This window comes from Micromys minutus, assembly GCF_963924665.1.
Source record: "Micromys minutus genome assembly, chromosome: 27".
In the NCBI taxonomy this organism is placed as follows: Eukaryota; Metazoa; Chordata; class Mammalia; order Rodentia; family Muridae; genus Micromys; species Micromys minutus.
In genome coordinates, this window is record NC_137962.1 from 21,634,306 (window position 1) to 21,656,541 (window position 22,236).

The window sequence follows — 22,236 nt, forward strand, 5'->3', positions numbered from 1 at the left end:
GGTACTTCTCAGGAGCCACTTACAGCCAGAGTTTGGGGGTCAGATTTCAGTTAGTCTCTCTGCAGCTCCAGGCTAGACATTTAATCTCTCTATGCTTTGTCTATCAACACCTGGCAGGTCAGGAGGAAAACATAAGATATGAGTGTAGTTGGGCTGGGGAGATGGCTCAGTGGTTAGAGCACTGACTGCTCTTCCAGAGGTCCTGAGTTCAAATCCCAGCAACCACCTGGTGGCTCTCAACCATCTGTAATGGGATCTGGTGCCCTCTTCTGGTGCATCTGAAAACAGCTATGGTATACTGACATACATAAAATAAATAATCTTTTTAAAAAAAGATATGCATGTAGCCTTTCCTCCCACAACCCCTTCAGGGTCCCACAGAACATTCTAGAGGTCACAGGTCAGAAGACAAGGCTTTCTGCAGGTTTAATTTTTAAGTGTATAAATGCCTGGGCCTGGTGTGTCTGGTGCCCATGGAGGCCAGGTGAAGCCCCTGGGACTGAACTTACAGATGACTGTGAACTGCCACATGGGTGCTGGGACCCAAACCCTGGTCATCTGCAGGAATAGCAAGTGCTCTTAACTGCTGAGCCACCATCTCTCTAGCCTGAACTCTTGGTTTTCTAACTTACAAACATCCATGACCTGATAGCGTTTTTTGGTGCGTGGATATTGACTACCAGCTGCTTGCACACCTGAGCACACATCTGCCCCCTCTGCTTCTTCTTGCTCACACTGGAGAAGCTCACACTCAGAACCACCGTGAGAGGGGCAGCAGAAGAGACTATACATAGGTCAGGTGAGGGCGGAGAAAGCCTCCTGTCTGGACGATGAGGCGGAAGTCACAGCCACTCTCAGAAGCACTCGTACCTCTCAGTCCATTTATCCCATCAGACCTCCAAAGCAATTCTGAGCCCAGACTTTCCATTTGCACTCAAGGGCAGATCATATGATTGTCAGCCACAAAGCAGTGACCCGGACCTTGGGGTATATTTGTTCTTGCCGGAGGCTAACTTCTATGCACTTTCCCACCCACACAGGAGAGGGAAAAATCACTACAAGGACACATTCCTCCCCAACCGATGGCACTTTGCTCCTTAATTCCCCAGGCTTGGCTCGGAGATATTTTTCCTTAGCTAAGCCAGCCTTCGCTCACCTTTCCTCACCCGGCTGAAAGCTTCTCAGCTCCTCACATCTTGGCTCATGTATAAAAGAACTCATCCAAAAGGCTTACCGAGGGAATTGGCCAAGAGCTGCTCCTGGCTAGGGGTGGCTGCTCGGGATTGGGGGGGGGGGGGGCTTCAGGCTCCATTAGATTGTTCTGAAAGCTGAAGGGACCACATATGGACATTTGAAAATGTGCTTTCTTTGGGAGGCAGTTTTAATGGGAAAATGCAGGCTTGGAAAATGAACCCCTCGTGTTCTGAGAGGTCATGCTAGCGGGAAATGAATTTATCTGGTCTCCATACCTGGCTACCCCATTTTCTCCAATCACACACTGTGGTCAAGAGAGACATCTGGTTGTCATCCTATCTGGTGCCCCTGTGCCCGATCACCTCAGCTTCAGGAAGAACTAGTTTGATAAGCAGCTAGCTTATAGGTCAAATTCAGCCTAGAGCTGAGGCTCAGCAGCAGGCTCACCTCCAAGGGGAAAAAAGAATCCACAACACTGCTCATGGGAATGCTGCAGAAATGTCTTAAAGCAGAGATTTTATCTGAAAGGGGAAGAAAAAAATTGCTAAACTGTGCCCACAGACAGGCTTTGCACAAAAAATTGGAGCCTATTGTTTTTAAATTTTATTTCATGTATGTGAGTACACTGTCACTGTCTTCAGACACACCAGAAGAGGGCATCAGATCCCATTACAGATGGTTGTGAGCCACCATGTGGATGTTGGGATTTGAACTCAGGTCCTCTGGAAGGGCAGTCAGTGCTTTTAACCGCTGAGCGCTCTCTCCAGCCTGGGTTAGAGTTTTTAAAAAGACTTTGTCTGTTTGCAGTGCTTACACAGGCCCTAAGGGAGAGTCAAATCCTCCACAGCTGGAGTTCAGGCCAACATGGCCGGTTTTGGTGGTCCTGTGGGTGAGTGGGTATGTAGTGGGGGGAGCACTAAGATCTCTCAACAGCTGGATTCAGTCTCCGTAGGGCAGGACTGCAGACAAGAGCCTCAGCCGGCATGTGAGGTTTTCAAGGTGTGCTCCTCACAGAGCAAGGAGGAACACACGTGGTGGCCGGCCATCTTGGGAAAGCTGGTCACCAGATGGTCACATCAGCAACTCTGCTTGCTTGCCCCACAGCAGTGACTGGGCACACTCAAGCACACTCAAGGCTACTCGACAGCTGCTTAGTTCTAAACTTATACTACACAATAAACCCCAAAGAACTCAATTTTGCCGTTGCATACCAGGAAAAGGCCAGCCTGGTCCCCTGGTGCCATAGGACATCAATTAAATCATTCTGACAACTTACGGGCAGCACACACCAGTCAGCAATGGGCGGACCTCATTCTTTATGTCTCCCACTTAAACTTCAGCTCCCGTTTGTACACAAAGGGCTTCAGCAATGGCTGGTCCCATTTATTTGTCCCCTGCTCCAAGTGAGCACTTTGCATGTTTTGACTGTTACTCAGCCTCTGAGGCAGGGTCTCCCGAATTTAAGCTGACTTTGAATAGTCTTGTTTCTCATCTTTCCGGGGCTGGATCACAGGCAATCGGCACACGTTAGCATGCCATTGTGTCTCTTGTGGCGCAGGGATCAAACTATGAGCACAAGGAAAGCGTGCTATCACTCCACCCTATTAACTGGTGGTGTAGGGTTAAGACTCTCTAAGTCACAAGTGGTCCTTAGCAGTCCCACCTAACCGGGTAATTATTTTCAAGACCGGGTTTCTCTGTGTGGCCCTGGCTGTCCTGGACTCACCCTGTAGACCAGGCTGGTCTCAAAGTCAGAGACCCACCTGCCTCTACTTCCCAAGTACAGGGACCGGAGGCACACACCGCAACGCTGCCTGGCTTCTAGGAACAGAGCATTGTGCTGTCGGCTATGACTGCTGCAGACCAGTCAGGAACGGGCAACCCTGCTCCACTTGGAAGATTCAAATGAGGACTTTTGTCACGTTTCCCTGACTTCCCTCAAATATAACCGGCAACTGATTATAAAGGTCAAATGCCCATACACTGCCAACCTGGTCTCCTCCCCCAGTCAGCCACCCTATTTAATATCATAGGCTCCGGCATATGAAACCCTCTAGTTAGCTACTAAAAGGCAGCCCCGCTACAGAGCCAGTTGGTTAATCTGACAGAACATCTGCACTTGGGTTCAAGTGGCAGACACCAACCTAAAGTGGCCTAAAGTACAATTTTAAAGATTATGTGAGCACATGGTCGCTGGGAATTGAACTCAGGACCTCTGAAGAGCAGTCAGTGCTCTTAGCTGCTGAGCTGTCTCTCTACCCCTCCTGCCCTGCCCCCCAACTCTCTCAATTGCTCAGCCATCTCTCCAGCCCAAACTACAAACTGTTTTTAATCAGTAAGAACAGAACACAGCACCTAATAGAAACTTGAAAGATGGTCAATTAGGTTGGAGATTAAGCTCAGTGGTAGAGCACCTGCCTAGCAAGAACAAGGCCCAGGGTTTGGGTACTCAGCTGCAGCGGGGGTTGGGCTTATGGGGTGGAAAATGGACAACTAACCGCTGGACCCACTCAGGGGGTCATGAATTCATGATTCAAATCTGGGACAGTGACAGTTGTAAAATCATGGAGGTCCAGGGGCAGGAGGCCAGCTTGTACTTCTGGCAAATACAATCCCAGGAGAAAAGCTGTGACCCAGATACAAGTTTCCCAGTTAAACCAGAAACACCTTTATTGACAGTTTAGGACAGTTATAACGCACGCAATGACAAAGACGAGACAGAAGTGTAAAATTGCAGCACATGAATTAATATTCTTCACCCTCATCGTCTCCTTCAGCGCTATCTGCCCCAACCTCCTCATAATCCTTCTCTAGGGCAGCCATGTCCTCACGGGCCTCAGAGAACTCCCCCTCCTCCATGCCCTCACCCACATACCAGTGCACAAAGGCACGCTTGGCATACATCAGATCAAACTTGTGATCTAGGCGAGCCCAGGCCTCAGCAATGGCTGTGGTGTTGCTCAGCATGCACACAGCTCTCTGGACCCTGGCCAGGTCACCACCAGGTACCACAGTGGGAGGCTGGTAGTTGATGCCAACCTTGAAACCAGTGGGGCACCAGTCCACAAACTGGATGGTACGCTTGGTCTTGATAGTGGCAATGGCAGCATTGACATCTTTGGGGACCACATCACCACGGTACAGCAGGCAGCAAGCCATGTATTTACCATGGCGAGGGTCACATTTCACCATCTGGTTGGCTGGCTCAAAGCAGGCATTGGTGATCTCTGCTACTGTAAGTTGCTCATGGTAGGCTTTCTCAGCAGAGATGACAGGGGCATAAGTGGCCAGAGGGAAGTGGATGCGAGGGTAGGGCACCAGGTTGGTCTGGAATTCTGTCAGATCAACATTCAGGGCCCCATCAAATCTGAGGGAAGCAGTGATGGAAGACACAATCTGGCTAATAAGGCGGTTAAGGTTAGTGTAGGTTGGGCGCTCAATGTCAAGGTTTCTACGACAGATATCATAGATGGCCTCATTGTCTACCATGAAGGCACAATCAGAGTGCTCCAGGGTGGTGTGGGTGGTGAGGATGGAATTGTAGGGCTCAACCACAGCGGTGGAAACCTGGGGGGCTGGGTAAATGGAGAACTCCAGCTTGGACTTCTTTCCATAATCAACAGAGAGCCGCTCCATCAGCAGGGAGGTGAACCCAGAGCCAGTTCCACCACCAAAGCTGTGGAAAACCAAGAAGCCCTGGAGACCCGTGCACTGGTCAGCCTGTAAGAGAAAAGTTCACTTTAATGTTGAGAGATTATTTTGTGAGAGTTACAATGGTTGTTTACGAGTTGGTGCAATCCAGGAAGAGTTACAAAAGGTTTTAAAAGTGCTCAGTGACTGAGAACTTCTGGGGAACAGACAGGTTTCCTAAAGCCGATTTTAAACGAGCTACTTCTAACTGCATCAGGACAGCAGGAGCCCAGAACAGACACAGCACAGGCGCTGGCTGCTGGCAGGCTGTGTCTGGTGACCTTGCTGTGGGTCAGACCACAAGGGCATGTACCTTTCTTATCAGTTGTAGCTAGCAAAGGGCAGGATTCAGACTGGTGGATATACTACCTAGTCAGTGTGAAATATCCAAGTTGTAACACAGGCAACTTTCTCTGCCCAGGTGGGGGTGAGTGGCCCTACCTCCTCAGGTGTGACCTGACAAGTTAAATTCCTCTACCTCACTTATTAAGATGTGACCTAGTCCAGGTTGGGAATTAGGAGCACTCAGCAAGGGGAGCTCCAGGCGAGCTCCTTATTAACATTTCAACAGACCTGGAATGGGAGTCCTGCTCCATTCAAGAGGTCTGTTCTGGGGATGGAGGAATGGCTCAGTGGTGAAGAGCACCCAGCAAGCACATGGTGGCTCACAACCGTCTGTAATGGGTTCCCATGCTTTCTCCTGGTGTGTGTTTGAAGACAGCAACAGTGTACTCACATATAAACAAATCTCAAGTGGTCTCTGACTGTAGCCAAATCTGACCTCTGCATTTTTCTATGACACCCAGGGAGAGAACCTGGTGTATGCTAAAGTATTCTACTACCGGGCTATCTCCCTACCCCTAATTATTTCAAATTGTTGTGTTGAGACTCTTTGCAGACATTTAATAACTGACTCTTTAGTTCACACATCCTTGGGTCCAAATTCTAATTATGTACGAGGACCCTTAGGCAGACCCTCTCAAGTCACATCTATTATGTACACAGTGACACTCAGGTCAATTCTTCTGGTGGTGGTCATCCCAGAACTGAAATGGCTTTTACTTGGTTTCTATGCCTTAGAAGGCAGGTCCTGTGTTGTAGCCAAAACTCATTTGCTACATTCATTTGCTACAATCTTTCATTAACAGAAGACTTAACCTAACTACTTCTACTGGATGAAGCCAGAGAGGTAAAGCCTTGCTTTTTACAACAGACCATGTGTGGTTGGACTTAGCACAACGTGACTGACTCTCCCAACAAGCCTCTTCCATCCCAGCCTACTTGCCTGCCCACTTCTTTTTTTTTTTTTAGTTAATCACTTACAAGCCTCACAGAGTCATCTGATTGCCAGGCTGTTCATTACAACACACTTACCAGAACAGGTAAGGACATATAGGACTAGAGTTGCTTAGGACTGGCCTGAGCCAGTTCACTTCCCTGAGTGCTAGGAAAAGTTTTCTGGATTTCTAAGCCATCAACATACCTGCTTTTGCAATATGCAATCTCCTGACTCCACCTGGAGCTTTGCTGGAAGACTACTTGTTTTGCTTTTTAAACTGGGTCTCTGTATGTAGCCCTGGATATCCAGGAACTTGCTTTGCAGACAAGGCTGTCCTCGAACTCAGAGATCCACCTGCCTCTGCCTTCTGAGTACTGGGATGAAAGGTGTGTGCCACCACCACCACCTGACTAGCTTCTGTAGGCTACCTAGCCTTTTGTTAATGTTACTTTATGGATATGACGTTTTGCCCAGATGTATATCTAGGTACCATATGTGCAGTGCCTACAGAGGCCAGAAGAGAGAAACAGATACCTTAGGACTGGAGTCATATTTTGTGAGCCACCACGTGGGTGCTGGGAATCAAAGTTAGGTCCTCTGGACAAGCAGTCAGTGGTGTTCTTAAAAAGCTATGCCACCTCTCCAGCCCCTATAAATGGTCCAACTGGCTTCTTGGACTCTGAACTTTGCTTCTTCTGTTCTGAAGCCTGGGCCCTGTGTATACTATGCTGGCTGCTCTATGAACAGTTTTATTAACATGAAACTCCAGTCCAGACTCCCAAACAAGCCTTATTAGTCACGTAGGCCTCAGCCACCTGCTCAGTGTGGCAGAGAGGACCTAGAAAGGGATCCGAATGCCCGAGCTCAAAACAAAAAGACTTAACATGGTCTTCAGTATTAGGGGACTGTGAAGCTTGCTGGTGACACTGGATATAAGACCCCAAATCTTGTTTAGAACACAGTACATAACCCACTGCTTTTCTTACCAGCTTGCGAATCCTGTCCAAGACAAGGTCAATGATCTCCTTGCCAATGGTGTAGTGGCCGCGGGCATAGTTATTGGCAGCATCTTCCTTGCCTGTGATGAGCTGCTCAGGGTGGAAGAGCTGGCGGTAGGTGCCAGTGCGAACCTCATCTGGAAAAGGAGAAGACATCAGCCACCCACCAACAAGGACCCACACAAGCTCACTCGCCCTCCTGGGTCCGGAGAGACATTCTGAGTATGTGACCGAGAAGGAATGCCTCAGGGAGGCCCCCAGTCAGCTTACCAATAACTGTGGGTTCCAGGTCTACGAACACTGCCCGGGGCACATGCTTGCCAGCTCCTGTCTCACTGAAGAAGGTGTTGAAGGAGTCGTCTCCTCCCCCAATGGTCTTGTCACTTGGCATCTGGCCATCAGGCTGGATGCCATGTTCCAGGCAGTAGAGCTCCCAGCAGGCATTGCCGATCTGAACACCAGCCTGGCCAACGTGGATGGAGATGCACTCACGCTGAGGAAAGGGGGAGAAAGGGTCAGAGCATGACACACGAGGACTTGGGACATGGCTCAAAGATAAGATCACTTCTCAGAGGCCACCCCTGCCTAGGACTACATTTCACAACCAAGATTTTATAACAGCGAACTAAGAAAAAAGTACTCTGGAAGGCCTTCCACAGATTTGTCTCCACAGTGATTCAGGGTCAGTTTTCTGGATGCCATGGGATGACATTCAAGTTTCTAGAACTTAAAGCAGAACCTTTCAGCCCAGGGCTGAGTCAAGTTCCTCTTTAGCCCAGTTCTTTAGGAGACAAAACTTCCTCTTCCCTTTAAAACCAGCTTAAACTAGCTCCATGACTCACGAAAAATGCTAGATAAGCAGATAGTTGTAGGCAGAGAGTGGCCAGAAGCAGCCTTGAGCACTGTGGGGACTCATCTGCAAGAACAGTTTGTCTTCCCGGGTTCCACTGTCAGCCCGTCTGGTGGGATGTTTTAAAGACCAAAGACTCCTAAGACTTTACCAAAATAGTTTAAGAAATGGAGAGCAGGGAGAAGATAGGGGAAATTAGTGGTCCCCCAGTAGATCGGGCTGTACATTTCTGGCTCTAGAAAAATAATTACAAGAATTTAATCATGGTGTATGTGTGTGTGGGGGGATACTTCCTTTCCTTGCTCAACAGTCACTCTGAAGTTACCAACCCCATTCCCGATTGGTCCAATGAGAATGCTCAACCCACAGGATTCAGAGGGACCCCAGTGTTCATCATAATTCAGTGTGAGGTTCGGACTTTTCGAATTTGGCAGGAAAACCTTCAAATTTGACATAGAAAGTCTCCAACTGTTAACTATTCTTCTCCTTAAGTAGTAAAGACTTTCATGCTTTTAAAAGTCATCAGTAGGAAACAATTCAACACCCAGGTTCTCTAAGGAGCAGCTTCCTAGGCCAGGATAATAAAACAAGACATTCCTCAGACCTTAGAATTGGCTCCTCCTGTGTTTCCCATAAAACAATCAGGGTTCGGACAACTCCTGTGAGCTCAGTGTTTCCTGCCCCGAGGACTGTGGGGGAGGTGCAGCTCTGGTTCTGGTGACCTTTACCTGGACTTTAGGACCTCCCCAGAAGCTAGACAGAACCACAGACAGGCCCAAGGAAACACAATATCTGATGCCCATTGATTCTAACTCAGCACTTCAACTGTAGCCTTTTGGTCCCCCAATTTCAGGTTTGAAATGGCTTCTTTGTGCTGGCAAGACAGTTTGAACAAAGGTCAATTTCTGCCAGGCCGGATGATCTGAGCTCAACCTATGGGGCCTTAGTGTAAAGTAAGAGGGAACGGACTTCCCAGATTGCCCCATCTCCCTCCACAGGTACACATGCATCCACAGGTTAAATGTGAAACCTTAAGAGCTACCTGTCTCCTGGAGGCTAAGAAGGCAAAGTCAAGAGGCGCAGATGAATCATTTAGTCTAGCCTCAACTGGATAAGAGGCTTGCTCCAGTAGGAAAGCTGTACACTTAAGCCCCGCTTGCCTAATAGCTGAGCCTGGGGCTTTTCTGAATGTATCTTTATGGTTTTTGCTTGATCAAAAAGCACTCAAACCAGTTGTTACACTTTTCTAACTACAGTCCGGGTTACTCACTGAATCCCCTTTTGAGAATACAATTTTGAAAGTCTCTGGGGTGTGGGAGGGCAGTAGGCTCACCTGGAAAGAGCTTACCACTGAGCCTCAACAACCCCCCAGTCCCCAAGCAGACAAAACAAAAACCAACAGCTTTTGGGGCTGGGGATTTAGCTCAGTTGGGAGAGTCTTGCCTAGCGTGTGAAGTTCTGTGCTCTATGCTAACAGCACACAAAATGGTGGCTCAGGCCAGTAATCCCGGTCTTACTGTGGGAGGTAGATCTGCAGTTCAAGGTCGTTAAGAGGCAGCCTGGGCTACAGGAGTATACATCCCATGTCCCCAAAGCTTCCACAGACCTTAAAAACTTGCCCCTAATTTTCATTATCCCTGGGAAGCTCTGGAGCAGCTGAACTTGCTGGTGTGGGGAAGAGACTTTGGCTGTTTCATGAGAAACAAGTGGGAAGGAGCAAGTCAGAAGGTTGTTAATGGAGTTGGCTTGGATTGTGAACTCTGCCCTTCAGAGATAAGGCTGGGATGGGGTTTTCTTTTACATTTCTATTGTCAGCTGACCATGTGCATGGTTCTGTTCCCTTCTCCTAAAGATGAAACCCAGTGGCTTCCAGGCTAGGTAAAGGGTCTTCCAAATAATTAAACCTATTTAGCAGGGAGGTTTCTTTTACCAAAATTAGTCACTCTGTAGCACACACTAGCCAGGGACTCACAGGGAGCCCAAGAAGCCTCAAACTCATGAACAAAATCCCCCGCCTCCAAAGATTAGGGAACTGGCCATCCTCCTCCAAGCTGGGCTGAATCTCACTATGTAGCCTTGGCCAAACTCAGAAGACACACCTGCCTCTGCCTCCAGAGCCCAGGATTGTTAGCCTCAACCAGTTTCTTAAAAAACTGAACTAATACATTGTTAGCTAAGTAAGTAATCCTAGCCCTTAGTGGTGGAGGCAGAAGGATATTGATTTTAATTAAAGGTTATGCTTGGCCACTTAATGATTTCAAGGCTGGTATGAACGTCATAAGACACTCAAAACCAAAATGCAAGCCTCATGGCTTGCATTTAATTCCAGATCGGGAGGTAGAGGCAGGCGGAACTCCGAGATGGAGGCCATCCTGGTCTACAGAGTTCCATGACAGCCAGGGTTACACAGAGAAACCCTTAACAGAGGAAAAATGCTGCTGGTAGTTTACTCTAACTTTTTAGAAAAAAATAATTATAGACATTTTTCTTAAGTGTGCTAAAGATTCCATTGAACTAACACTTGTAACTAGACTGGCCCAGGGGACCTGACGTTTGTTATTCCCTCCTACGGAGGAGCTCGCCTTCCCAGGTACACAGCTGCAGCTGGGAGGTCCCGGGACTGGCCACAGGTGACTCAGCAGCGAGTCACAGGGCGTGGAGACGGCCGGAAGTATTTGCCAAGCCCCGTCCGGAGCGCACGAGGTCCTCTGGGTTATCCCATCTAAGAGAGCGACATCATTAGAGAAAATGGAGACCTTTTCAGTTTCTCCAAACTCTTGTGGTCACTGTGAAAGTTCCCTGTCTTTCCGGGAGCGACAGGCGGCCTAGACGGGATGCTCTCCCAGTACGATCCGGACAGAGGTGCCCCGGACGAGTCCTCCAGCCCAAAGCGACTCTAGTTTGGTAGACTAGGCTCTCACACCCCTGGCCGCAAGAAGCCGGTCTTTTGGAGGCGACCGTCGGGGGGCTGTAGCAGGTGCCGTCTCCCGGGCAGCCCTCCAGCTAGCGCGGTCCCTTCAGACGACCTCGCCGCTGCCCCAAAGCCACACTTACCATATTTAGTCCTTGAAGTGGTCTGCGGAAACTGAGGAAGTGAAGAGAGGGTGACGAAGATCTCCCACTAGCGACTACCAAGGAGTCCGGGGGAGAGGCTGTGTGAGGTCCGCCTCCAGGAGAGGATTTATATACCGTGGCCCGGCCACGCGTCGGGAGGACGGACACCGGACCCCGCCCTGGACTGCACCGAGGCCGATGATTGGAGGGTTTGAAAGTTCAAATCAAACTCCGTAGAAGGAGCTGGAAGTGGGAAGGGGAGGAGACACCCAGGGTCTACGCCAGGGCCAGGTGGGGCGGGGAAGGAGGTGGAGAAGGCGATTGGAAGTTGGAGGACAGCGAGATCTTTGTGGAGCTCTGGCCGGAGGAAAGTCCCAGGTAGAGGGGGGCGGCCTGGCTCGGCTCCCGGGGACTCACAGCTGGTCGCCACCGCACTTGTGGTTCGGTCACCCCACCCAGGCCTTGGAGCCCGGAAGAGTGAGAGCCGGAGAGGTGACCCGGTGACCTGCGGCTGCCGGCAGGGTGGTGACTGCTACAGCTTCAGGGGGCCAGGATGGAAACGCCCAGTTAACTTGACGGCACAGTGAGAGAGAGGGTGGAGCTGAAATGAGCCAACGCCGGTTACAGCATCATCAGGGCTGCAACTCCTGAAGGCAATCTTTCCTAACTTAGATCTCATTTGCCGCCAGCAGGTCCTACGCACTTTACACCTACCTTCTGGAAGGCTAGCCCTTTCATCCTTCCTCCCTTACACCCAAATCCTGAGGATGTCTGCCAGAGCATGCCCAGCGCCCTTTTATTTTTGAGGGCATAGTCTGCCTCAACTCCTCTTTAAGTGAACGATCCAGGTCTTAAAAGAGTCTCCGTCCGTTATGAGAGGAACTTGTAGCTTTTTTCCCCCCTCTCAAAAGATGGGTCCCCGATGCAGTGCTCAAGCTGGTCTGGAGAGATCCGCACTAATTCCTTTCTCGAATTCTATCTGGTCCAAGACCCCGTGGCTGCTGTCTCCATCTTATAGTCAGGAGGAGGTGAGAGTCTGCGCTGTGGGAGAAGCCCGGCTTCCTGAAGCCCTACACTCAACAGACTTGTCTGAACAACGCTCAGAGCAGATTTCCCTGAAGCGCCATCCAGCCCGGCTGAGGAGAGAGACTCCCTGAGAAACCGGAAGGAGCTGAAGGTGCTCCCCTGTCGTCCTCTTGCTGAGGAGAGACAGAAAGAGCCTGGAGCTCAGGGCTGGCTTCGCAGTACCAGAGTTCGGTGCATTGTTTCAAAAAATGTCGTGGAGAGTCACCTATTGCCTTCTGGCCTATGCACGTACACAAGAATCTCTCTCAAACACACACACACACACACACAACACACACACACCCCACAAAATGTAAAAAGCTACCTTTATTTAAACTTGATGATACACACCTGTATTTCAGCATGTGGGGGACAAGAATGGTAAATTCGATCCAAGCCAATCTGGCCTATTGGCTTCTTTGTAAAGAAAAGACTAGAGAGCTAGTCAGGGGGGACAGGATGACTCCGTGGTAAAGCCTGAAGAACTGAGTTTGACTCCTAGGACCTACCCAATGTAAGGAGAGAACCAGTTGTAACGGCTTAAAGTATCTAATCTTTATACTAATAAAGACACGGGAGACTTAAACTAAGGTAAAGACCTGCTAGCTCCTCAAGGTAACTTTGTTTTCTTAACTATATACAAAATATCTATTTACAAGCCTGATTCTACAACTAAACTGCTGGCTCTCAAGAAATTTCTTTCTGAGTCATTCTACAGAGCTCGTCTACCTTTCTCTTGAGCGCCTCCAAACCCAAGAGGGTTCCTTAGCTCTTTGTGTCCTGACACCTGCTTCTCTGTTCTGCAAGTCAAAAAGAAAACCCCTATCTCTTACCCGGAGCTTCTTCCATAAAGAAGGCTCTTCCAAGCTGGGGGGGGGGTGGAGGTTGGGGGACCCTCCCCCAAGCAAGTTGCCTGAAAATTAGCAGGACCGTTCCATTCTTTAGCATTCTTATCTAAGGAAGCTTTTAGAGGCAAGAGGCACACCCAAACTGCATCTCTATAGGACACGCTTAACTGCTTCTGACAAAAGCAATTGTCTATTTAAGCTTTTATGTGTTGCTAACAATTAGGTTTTCTACGTACAGTAATGAAATACCCTGTACCACCAATTCCTGAGAGTTGTTCTCTGACCTCCACACATGCACCACTGCAAAACACACTAAGTAAATAAAAATGCAAGAAAGTAAAAAGTAGCAGTATTAGTTGTGTTGTGTAGGATTTGAATTAAAACTTACAGATCACATCCGTGAATATGGGGACAATGGGAGAGAAGAATGGACCAGGGAAACTCAGTGTGGTGGGGCACAGCTTTAAAGACAGAATTGTGGAGGCAGAGACAGGCAAACCCCAGAGTTCTAGACCAGCCTTGTCTACAAAATGAGTTCTAGGACAGTCAGGGCTGCACACAGAGAAAGAGACCTTGACTGGGCAGTAGTTGGAGCAGGAGCTGCCAGCTACAGGAAGCCTGTGATGTTCTTGGGCAGAATGGGAGGACCAGAGAGATAGCAGTGATGTACAGTCAGAATCTATGGCAAGCTTAGGAGCCCAAGCAGAAGGATCACACCTCTGAAGTCAGCCTGATGGGAGACTCCATTTTGAAAACACTGGTGTGGGGGCTCCAGGGTAGAGGGCCCCTGGAATTTCTGATAGACTGAGTTTAATTCCCAGTGAAGGGGTGGAAGGGAAGAAAAGCAGAACAGTTTGTATACTTTTCAGTTTTAATACATGTGTGAGGGGCTAGAGAACTGGCTCAGCAGTTAACACCACCTCCTCTTCCAGAGGACATGAGTTGGAGTTGCAGAAGCCACAAGCTGCCTTCTGTAACTCAAGATCCCGGGAATTTACCTTCCTCTGCTGGCCTTTCTGGACATTGCATGCATATAGTACAGAAACATACAGGCAAAACACCCACACACAAAATAAAATCTTAATATAAACTGAAACACGCAATATTAGGGAAGAGAGAAGCTTACAAAGAAACCAAAATGGCTGGAAAAATGGTTAAGTGGTTAAGAGCACTGGCTGTTCTTCCAGAGGTCCTGAGTTCAAATCCCAGCAACCACATGGTGGCTCACAGCCATCTGTGATGGAATCCGATGCCCTCTTCTGGTGTGTCTGAAGACAGTGACAGTGTACTTACATATGTTTTTAAATTTTTTTTTTTTAAAGAAGAAACCAAAAAGGCAAAATTACTAGAGCAGGATCAGGCTTCTCAAGAGCTACATCCACGATTCTCAGCAGTATTGTATGTGAAATTCCTGAAGTTACCGCGTCGCTGCTGCCTTCTGTGCAGAGCATCCTCAGCAGAGCAGCTGCGACCCCACCGAGGTCAGGCGGGTTACATTCCCTCATCCAAGACCTCAGGGAAGGCTGCAGTCACACCCTTCCCGGCCACCAAGCCCAGGTGCAGGGGATACTGCACCAGCTGCTCTGACTCAGGCATCAGCAAGAACAGGAAGTAAGCGGTTCATCGTTAAAGAATGCAGCTTCCAGGAGGAGGGCTCCACGCAGGGGCGGGGCTTCGATGATTCGGCTGTTTTGAAGTCACCCTTGACCCACAAAGTTACCTTTTCCTCACTGGTTGGGAGCCCTGGCTGTTCTGCCAACGGATTCCGATTCAATTTCCAGCACCCACAGGGCAGCTCACAATCGTCTGTAACTTCAGCTCCATATCCTCACACAGACATACATGCAAGCAAAAAATGTTCTCTCTGACCAATGTTAAGTGTTCCATGGGTAACCATGTTAGCTGCCAAACCTGATGATCTAAATTCAAACCCAGGGCCCACGTGGTAGAAGGACAAGACCATCTTTTGCAAGCTTTCCTCCTAGCTCCACAGTAACTCTGATTGTGGGATTGTGATCAATAATGGGATTTTTTAAATTGTTGTCAATGTGCCCCGGTATTTTTGTTTTGTATTCCGGTATCCAGGATGTGGAAACAGGAGGAAGATATCTGAGAGTTCAAGGATATACTGGTCTACATAGGGAGTTTCAGGATAGCCAGGGGTTGTAGGAAACCTTTCTTGTCTCCATCACAAAAAAAAGTACTCCTGTGAAATAATTCTAAGCAGAGATACATGTTAAGGTTTGCTGCCCCCTGCTGGAGGATTTTGGAAACTGAGCTGGTAGAGCTTTGGCTTAGCATTCCTAAGGACCTGGGTTTCATTCCTGTCTATAGCAAAATACAAATAACCCTTCAGTGAAAAGCCCTGCAAGACCTACCCTGCTTGAGAAAACCGAGATTGTGAGCTAACGTTATTTGGCATAGCTACAAGGCAGGGGAAGGACTTCAGACCCACAGGTTGAAACGGTTCTCAAACTGTGGGTGACAATCCCCAACAACCCTTTCACAGGGGTTGCATAGAGCCATCAGAAAACACAACCACTTGCATTGTGAGTCACAACAGCAAAATTACAGTTATGAAGTAGCAACAAAAGCAATTGGGATCAGCACAACCTTAGGAACTCTATTAAAGGGAAAACAGACATCAGGAAGGTTGAGAATCTCAACTTTAGACAAAAGCTGAGCTTGGAGACTTATCCTGTAACCTCAGCACTCAGACTGAGACTTGAGAGCTCAGCAAGTTCTGGGCCAGCCTGGGCTACGCAGAATTAAGGCCAGTTTGGGTGCACAAATCATGCTTACTCCAGCTGTCCTGACTTACTATTAATCCCAGGCCCAGCCCCTGCCAAGTGTCCTACTAGAGAAACTGGAGGAGTCTGAAGATACCTTGAAAGACAAGGCCCAGGCCACTGACCCCATCAAACAGAAGGAGACAATGGCCAAGCCGCAGAAGTGTTTCTCAGAGACACTCACCAGAGTGAAAACCAATTTCAGAGCCTCTACAGTGCTAAAGGTGAGGCCTCTCCTCACTACTCACTAAAGCCAATCCTATGAGGAAACAAAGCAAGAGGAACCAGACCTGTGATGTCTGTCTGTCTGTCTTCAGTCTCACTCCTCTACCTGAGCTGAGACACCCACAGAACTAACTGCTCAGGTACAAGGAAAGACAGGGACATTTGGGGAGACATGGCAAAGGTCCTGTGTTGTATCTGTATTTCAGATGAAAAGGTGCAACTATTTTTTTATTTTAATCTTTTTGTTTTTATTTTTTAAAGATTTATTTATTCATTATATATAAATGCACTGTAGCTGTCTTCAGACACACCAGAAGAGGACATCAGATTCCATTACAGATGGTTGTGAGCCACCATGTGATCGCTGGGAATTGAACTCAGGAACTCTGGAAGAGCAGTCAGTGCTCTTAACTGCTGAGCCATCTCTCCAGCTCCTTGTTTTTGTTTTTAATCAGAGTTTCTCTCTGTAGCCCTGGCTGTCCTGGGAACTTGCTCTGTAGCCCAGACTGGCTTCAAACTCAGATGTCACTTCCTGTCCCGGCCGCCAGGAGAGCTGCAGCCATGGCCCTGCGCTACCCTATGGCCCTGGGCTTCAACAAGGGCCACAAAGTGACGAAGAACGTCAGCAAGCCGAGACACAGCTGGCGCCGCGGGCGCTTCACCAAGCACACCAAGTTCGTGCGGGACATGATCCGGGAGGTGTGCGGCTTCGCTCCCTATGAACGGCGCGCGATGGAGTTGCTCAAAGTGTCGAAGGACAAGCGCGCACTCAAGTTCATCAAGAAAAGGGTGGGAACACATATCCGTGCCAAGAGAAAGCGGGAGGAGCTGAGCAACGTGCTGGCAGCCATGAGGAAGGCAGCGGCCAAGAAGGATTGATGAACCCTCGGCCTCAATAAAAGAGCTTAACTACAAAAAAAAAAAAAAAAAGAAAAAAAAGAAACTCAGATGTCCTCCTGCCTCTGCCTCCTGAGTGCTGGGACTAAAGGCACCTTTTACTAGTATCCAGCTAAAATATTTTTAATTAAAAAATTTTAATTCTATGTATGAGTAGGTGTTTATGCATGGTATGTGTGTGTGCATGCAGTGCCCGTGGAGCCCAGAAGAGGGTGCTGGGTCCCCTTGGGCTGGAGTTAGAGAAGGTTGAGAGCTGCCTCTATGGGTGCTGGGTGCTAAACTCTGATCTTCTGCTGGTGTTGGAGTTGTCTCTCCAGTCCAAGATTTGCTTTATATTTAAATGCATGTAACTGTGCTTTTCCCTTACTTTTAAAAAGAGATTTATTTACTTATCTGATCTATATGATCATACTGTCCTTGACACACCAGAACAGAGCATCAGGTCCCATTAGATGGTTGTGAGCCACCGTGTGGTTGCTGGGAATTGAACTCAGGACCTCTGGAAGAGCGGTCAGTGCTCTTAACCGCTGAGCCATCTCTCCAGCTCCTGAACTCCTCTTAATCTTCCTGTCTTCACCTTCTGAATGAATGCTAGGATTACAGCTATGTGCCATCAAACCTGGCTGAGGTGGCACTGGGGCTCAAACCCAGGTCTTCCTGCACATTAGGCAAGCACTCTACCAACTGAGCCAGGCCTCAGCCCACCCGCTAGAGTTCTTACAAGCTTCCTTCTCTGACCTGCACAGCATTTTTGGACCCCGCCCCCTTGTGTCAGTAACTTAACATATACCATACTAGCTATGATTTCTGTAGACAGGCAATCCTCGAACTTGAGATCTTCCTGCCTCGGCCTCCCAGAATCTGTCCCACCAGACCTGACTTTGCAAGCTCCATTCTGGAAGATAACTACAGTAAATCAGCTTTCATCTCTGATGAAACCCTGCTCCCATTTCTATGTTCTAACACAACGGACAAACTTTCTTCCAGGCTGTCTGCCTAGCATGTAAAGAGATTAAATGCTAGATTTAATCCCTGGCTCCACAAATCAACACCACCACCAAAGATCCCTTTGACTCCCTCATCCCTTTAGGGCACAGGCTTAAAATTTTGTTGCAGAACATTAAAAATACCTACTCGCATTTTTCAGTTAAGCACACTATTATTCCAGTAAATATACCGTACCCTGGGGTCTGGAAGCTTTGCTATTTATAGCAATGTTTATTCAATAATTATATTTATTCCCGAACATAGAAAGGACCCAGGCAGCCAAAAGGGAAATGCCTCCTTCCCTTTAGAGCTTCTCACCACCAACTGAGACAGCACTAGTTTTTCAAGGGTCCCCTAACTCTCAGGATAGTTCCCCATCCCCCAACCCCTCACCCCCACCGCCCCTCTGCAGACATGAGAATAGCTCAAAAAGCTGTGCTTTGGCCAAAGAAAGTTTGTCCCTGTCAACTTTAGTACCCAGCCTTGTAGGCTTTTCTCAGGTCGAGACTTGCTTCTTTATGGAAAGTGGGTGCCTGACACTTGGCCCAGACAGAGCGGGCCACAGGAGGGATTTCCGGGAATCTCCCTTTTTATAGACAATCTGGGCTGACTGTGCACCCCTTTCTCTCAGCCAAAAGCCGATGCTGCTCCGCCTTAACCCTCTCCCAAGACCGAACCCTTGGGCCTTTTGTTACTTCTAGATAAGGCTTGTGCATCTTGTTTCTGACTCTTTGCGCATGGCTTCTGCGCATATTCACGTGACTAAAGTCATATGACTCCTCCCCAACCCCCATAAGTCTTTATATTGTTAGTTCATTTCATAGGTTAAATTCTAGAACCTTCTGGGGGGAAAAGGAAATTGAAAACCTTCCTACAAGGCTGGAGAGGTGGCTCAGAGCACTGACAGCTCTTCCAGAGGTCCTGAGTTCAATTCCCAGCAACCACATGGTGGCTCACAACCATCTGTAATAGGATCTGATGCCCTCTTCTGGTGTGTCTGAGGACAGCTACAGCTACGGTGTACTCATTCATATACATTAAATAAGTAATAGTGAAACAACAACCTTCCTACAGCCTCTACCCCTACCGAGTTAGGTCATTTTCCTTAGGTCTTTTGTTATTAGCATCAAATGGTCGTTTTAGCTTCAAAACGTGGTTCATTCACTGACACCAGCTTGAATTCTGTTCTCACAGCCAACTGAACCCCAAAGGCCAGCCTGTTTCCTCCCGGGCCCCACTCCTAATCTGCTCAGTGGTGGGTTTCTTTGGTTTGGTTTTGGTGCTGGGAACTGAACCCAGGGTCCCCAACATTCCAAGCACATGTGTCACTTTGCTATACCTCATTTACACACACTTAGACACACACACACACACATACACACACACACACACACACACACACACACACGTGTTTTCTTTTTCTAGATGTTTTAACTAAAAGATGTCAACCTCTTACCCGGCCCACATCTTACCCAGGACTCCACCTCTTCCCCCACTGGGTTTCTTCGCTATACCAAGGGCTTCCCACCCACCAGCTCTTTATTTTACCTTTGTTTTCCTTGGTCGCTTGTTTGCTGTGACAGCAGGCACGTAGCCCAGACGGTGGAGGTTTCTCAGTATCAGATAATGACTTTGCTGCCTCTACCTCCCAAATGCTGGGATTATAGGACTGTATCCTGTGTTAGAGACAGGGTTTCTCTGTGTAACCCTGACTGTCCTGGAACCCTGTAGACCAGGCTGGCCCACCTGCCTCTGCTTCCCAAGGGCTGGAACCAAAGGGGTGTGCTAACACAGAGGGGCTGTTTTATTTATTTTTATTTTATGTGCATTAGTGTTTTGCCTGCATTTGCATCTCTGTGAGAGTGTCAGATCCCCCGGAACAGGAGTTACTGACAGTTTTTAAGCTGCCATGTTGGGGGCTAGGAAATGAACTCTGGATCTCTGGAAGAGCAGTCGGTGCTCTAAATTACTGAGCCATCTCCTCAGTCCCCCCCCCCCTTCTCTTTTTCTTCCTGCATCCTTTTATTTTCTTTTGACAGGTCTCCTGTAACACAGGTAGCTTTGGGATGGCCAAAGATGGCGGAGAATGACCTTAAGCTCTCCTACACTATTGCCCCCAGCTCCCAAGTGTCTTAGTATGTATTCTGGCTGGCCTGGAAGTCTTCATGTAGACCAGGCTGGGCTTGAATTTGTGGTGATCCTCCTGCCTCTGCTTCTCAAGTGCTGGAGGGTACAGGTATGTACCATGTACATGGCTAAGATCAGGTCTTGCTATGCAATGCTGGCTGACCTCTGATCTGCCTGCCATTAGTGGGGTTCAAGGAGTAAGTGAATGCCCAGTGTGGCTAATGCCTTTCTTTCTGAACCACCATCTTCTGTCCAGAAACAGCAGTGTACTGAGTATAGGAAACACGCTGTCCCCAGCATTTATGCGGTCTAGGCCGGAGGATTAGGCACTCAGAACCTGCTTTAACCTGCTTTAGCTATGCTGTGAATTCATGGCCAGCCTGGGCTACGCAAGTCCCTCTTCTCATAAAACCTAAAGGAGGCCAGGAAGACGGCTCGGTGTCTCAAGACACTTGCCACAAAGCCCGGTGTTCTGAGTTTGATCCCTAGGACCCACAAGATAGGAGGAGAGAACAAACCCCTTCAGTTTGTTCTGACTTCCGCTGGTGTGCAGCGGGACACACGCGAACGCGCATGCGCACACAAGTTACATAAATCGATCAAAACAATCAAACATATTTGTATAAAACCACCTTCATGTATACAACTGTAACCATATCTGTTTCCTCTGTTATTCAAATCCAGAATGGTCCAGCCCCTGAGGAGATTTGGTGAAGGAATCGGACCCATGTTATTTTTAAAGCCCTTTGCCGTTTTATCCTGTACCGCAGGCAGTCCGTGTTCTCTTTCCTTCCCCTCCAGCAGATTTTGTTCCAACAGAGTCTGGAATATAAGCTATTTAGAAACCCTGAAAAGTCTCATGTTTCTGGTAGATCAAGATTTCCTCATTTTAAATTACATAGTTCTCTGTTTTGGTAAGCCGTGGTCCCTGCTGACCTTGTAAATACTTGATGTGGAACAGCTTGTAGCTACAAAAATCAACTTACTCTGTTCCCTCCGCAGCTCCGTATATTTGTATGGAGCCCAGGGGACAGAGCCTGGCTCACATGCTGAGGAGGAAGGGGAAAAATTCCTTTGTGTTCAAAACAAAGAAACAAACTTAAAATTCAGGTTGCTTGGTTGTCTTGTTCCTTCTTCGGAGAAATGAACAGTAGTAAGACAGTTGTACAGTGAGAGAAAAAAAAAATTAGCCTGGTCTGTGGGCCACCCCACAAGCTGAAAACCCCACGGTTTCCGGTGCTTGTCCATTCCTTTGTGCTGGGGTCTCGGTGGCTTTTTGGCCCACAAGACTGCACTCCAAATACATTGTTAGGAGACTGGAAGAGGAAGCCAGGTTGATGGGGAAGGTAGGCTCTTGGGGGGGGGCAATTCAGGTAGCAGGAAGCTGGCTTGCTGACTCCTCCTTTGGCGAGTGCAAAGGGGTGCTGGACCGGCCCCCAGCGATATTTGGGCCAAGTTTTCCATGAGGGGGAGATGGCCCTTGCTCTGGAAAGGCCTGGGATGGGAGAAGCCCGATCTGATTTAGCATAAATAACTGAGCAGTCAGTTTTCATCATTTGTCAGACACAATTCTATCCATCCCGCACCCTGAAAGCTGTAGAGATTTTTCTGGAAATGCTAAATTATATAATTCTTGGGGCCAGAGAGATGGCTCCGGGCTTAAGAGTACTTGTGGTGCACACCTTCAAGCCCAGCACTTGAAAGCAGAAGCAGGTAGATCTCTGAATTCAAGGTCAGCCCGGTCTACAGAGCAAGTTCCAGGACAGCCAGGACTACACAGAGAAACCTCTCAAAAAGCAAATAAGTAAATAAATTTAAAATTGTTTCACACAATATATTTTTATCATATTCTTTTCTAGGCCCCAACTCTTCCTAGGTCCCTCCCATTCTCTACCCTTCCAAATTCATGTTCTTGCAATCTCTTAAAAAAAAAAAAAAAGCCGTTAGAAATTGATGTGTCAGTCTGAAGAGATGGGCCAGTGGTTAAGAGCACTGAAAATAAATAAATACATCTTTTAAAAAGAAGAAGAAATTGATGTGTTTTATTTGTGTTGGCCATATACTCTTGAGCATGGGGCCTGCCCAGCAGTGTGGTTGATATACACACTTTCTGGAACTCATATGTGTTCCATGAATATTTGATCACACTGTGAACCCTGAGGTTTTTTTTTTTTTTTTTTTTTTTTTTTTAAGATTTATTTATTTCATATATATGAGTACACTGTAGCTGTCT

At 48.1% G+C, this 22,236-nt stretch overlaps 2 protein-coding genes across 2 annotated transcripts; one reads left to right on the forward strand and one right to left on the reverse strand.

Moving 5' to 3' along the window:
* Nucleotides 1-3,858: 3,858 nt before the first annotated feature.
* TUBA1C (tubulin alpha 1c) lies at nt 3,859-11,185 on the reverse strand. Its single transcript, XM_080939121.1, has 4 exons — nt 11,066-11,185; nt 7,432-7,654; nt 7,150-7,298; nt 3,859-4,914 (listed from the first exon to the last, which is right to left on the reverse strand). The coding sequence occupies exons 1-4, from the start codon at nt 11,066-11,068 to the stop codon at nt 3,940-3,942; spliced, it is 1,350 nt and encodes a 449-aa protein (XP_080795247.1). The 5' UTR covers nt 11,069-11,185; the 3' UTR covers nt 3,859-3,939.
* Nucleotides 11,186-16,526: 5,341 nt separating this feature from the next.
* LOC308437911 (large ribosomal subunit protein eL36) lies at nt 16,527-16,907 on the forward strand. The gene has a single exon (XM_080939141.1). The coding sequence runs from the start codon at nt 16,554-16,556 to the stop codon at nt 16,869-16,871; it is 318 nt and encodes a 105-aa protein (XP_080795267.1). The 5' UTR covers nt 16,527-16,553; the 3' UTR covers nt 16,872-16,907.
* Nucleotides 16,908-22,236: the final 5,329 nt, after the last annotated feature.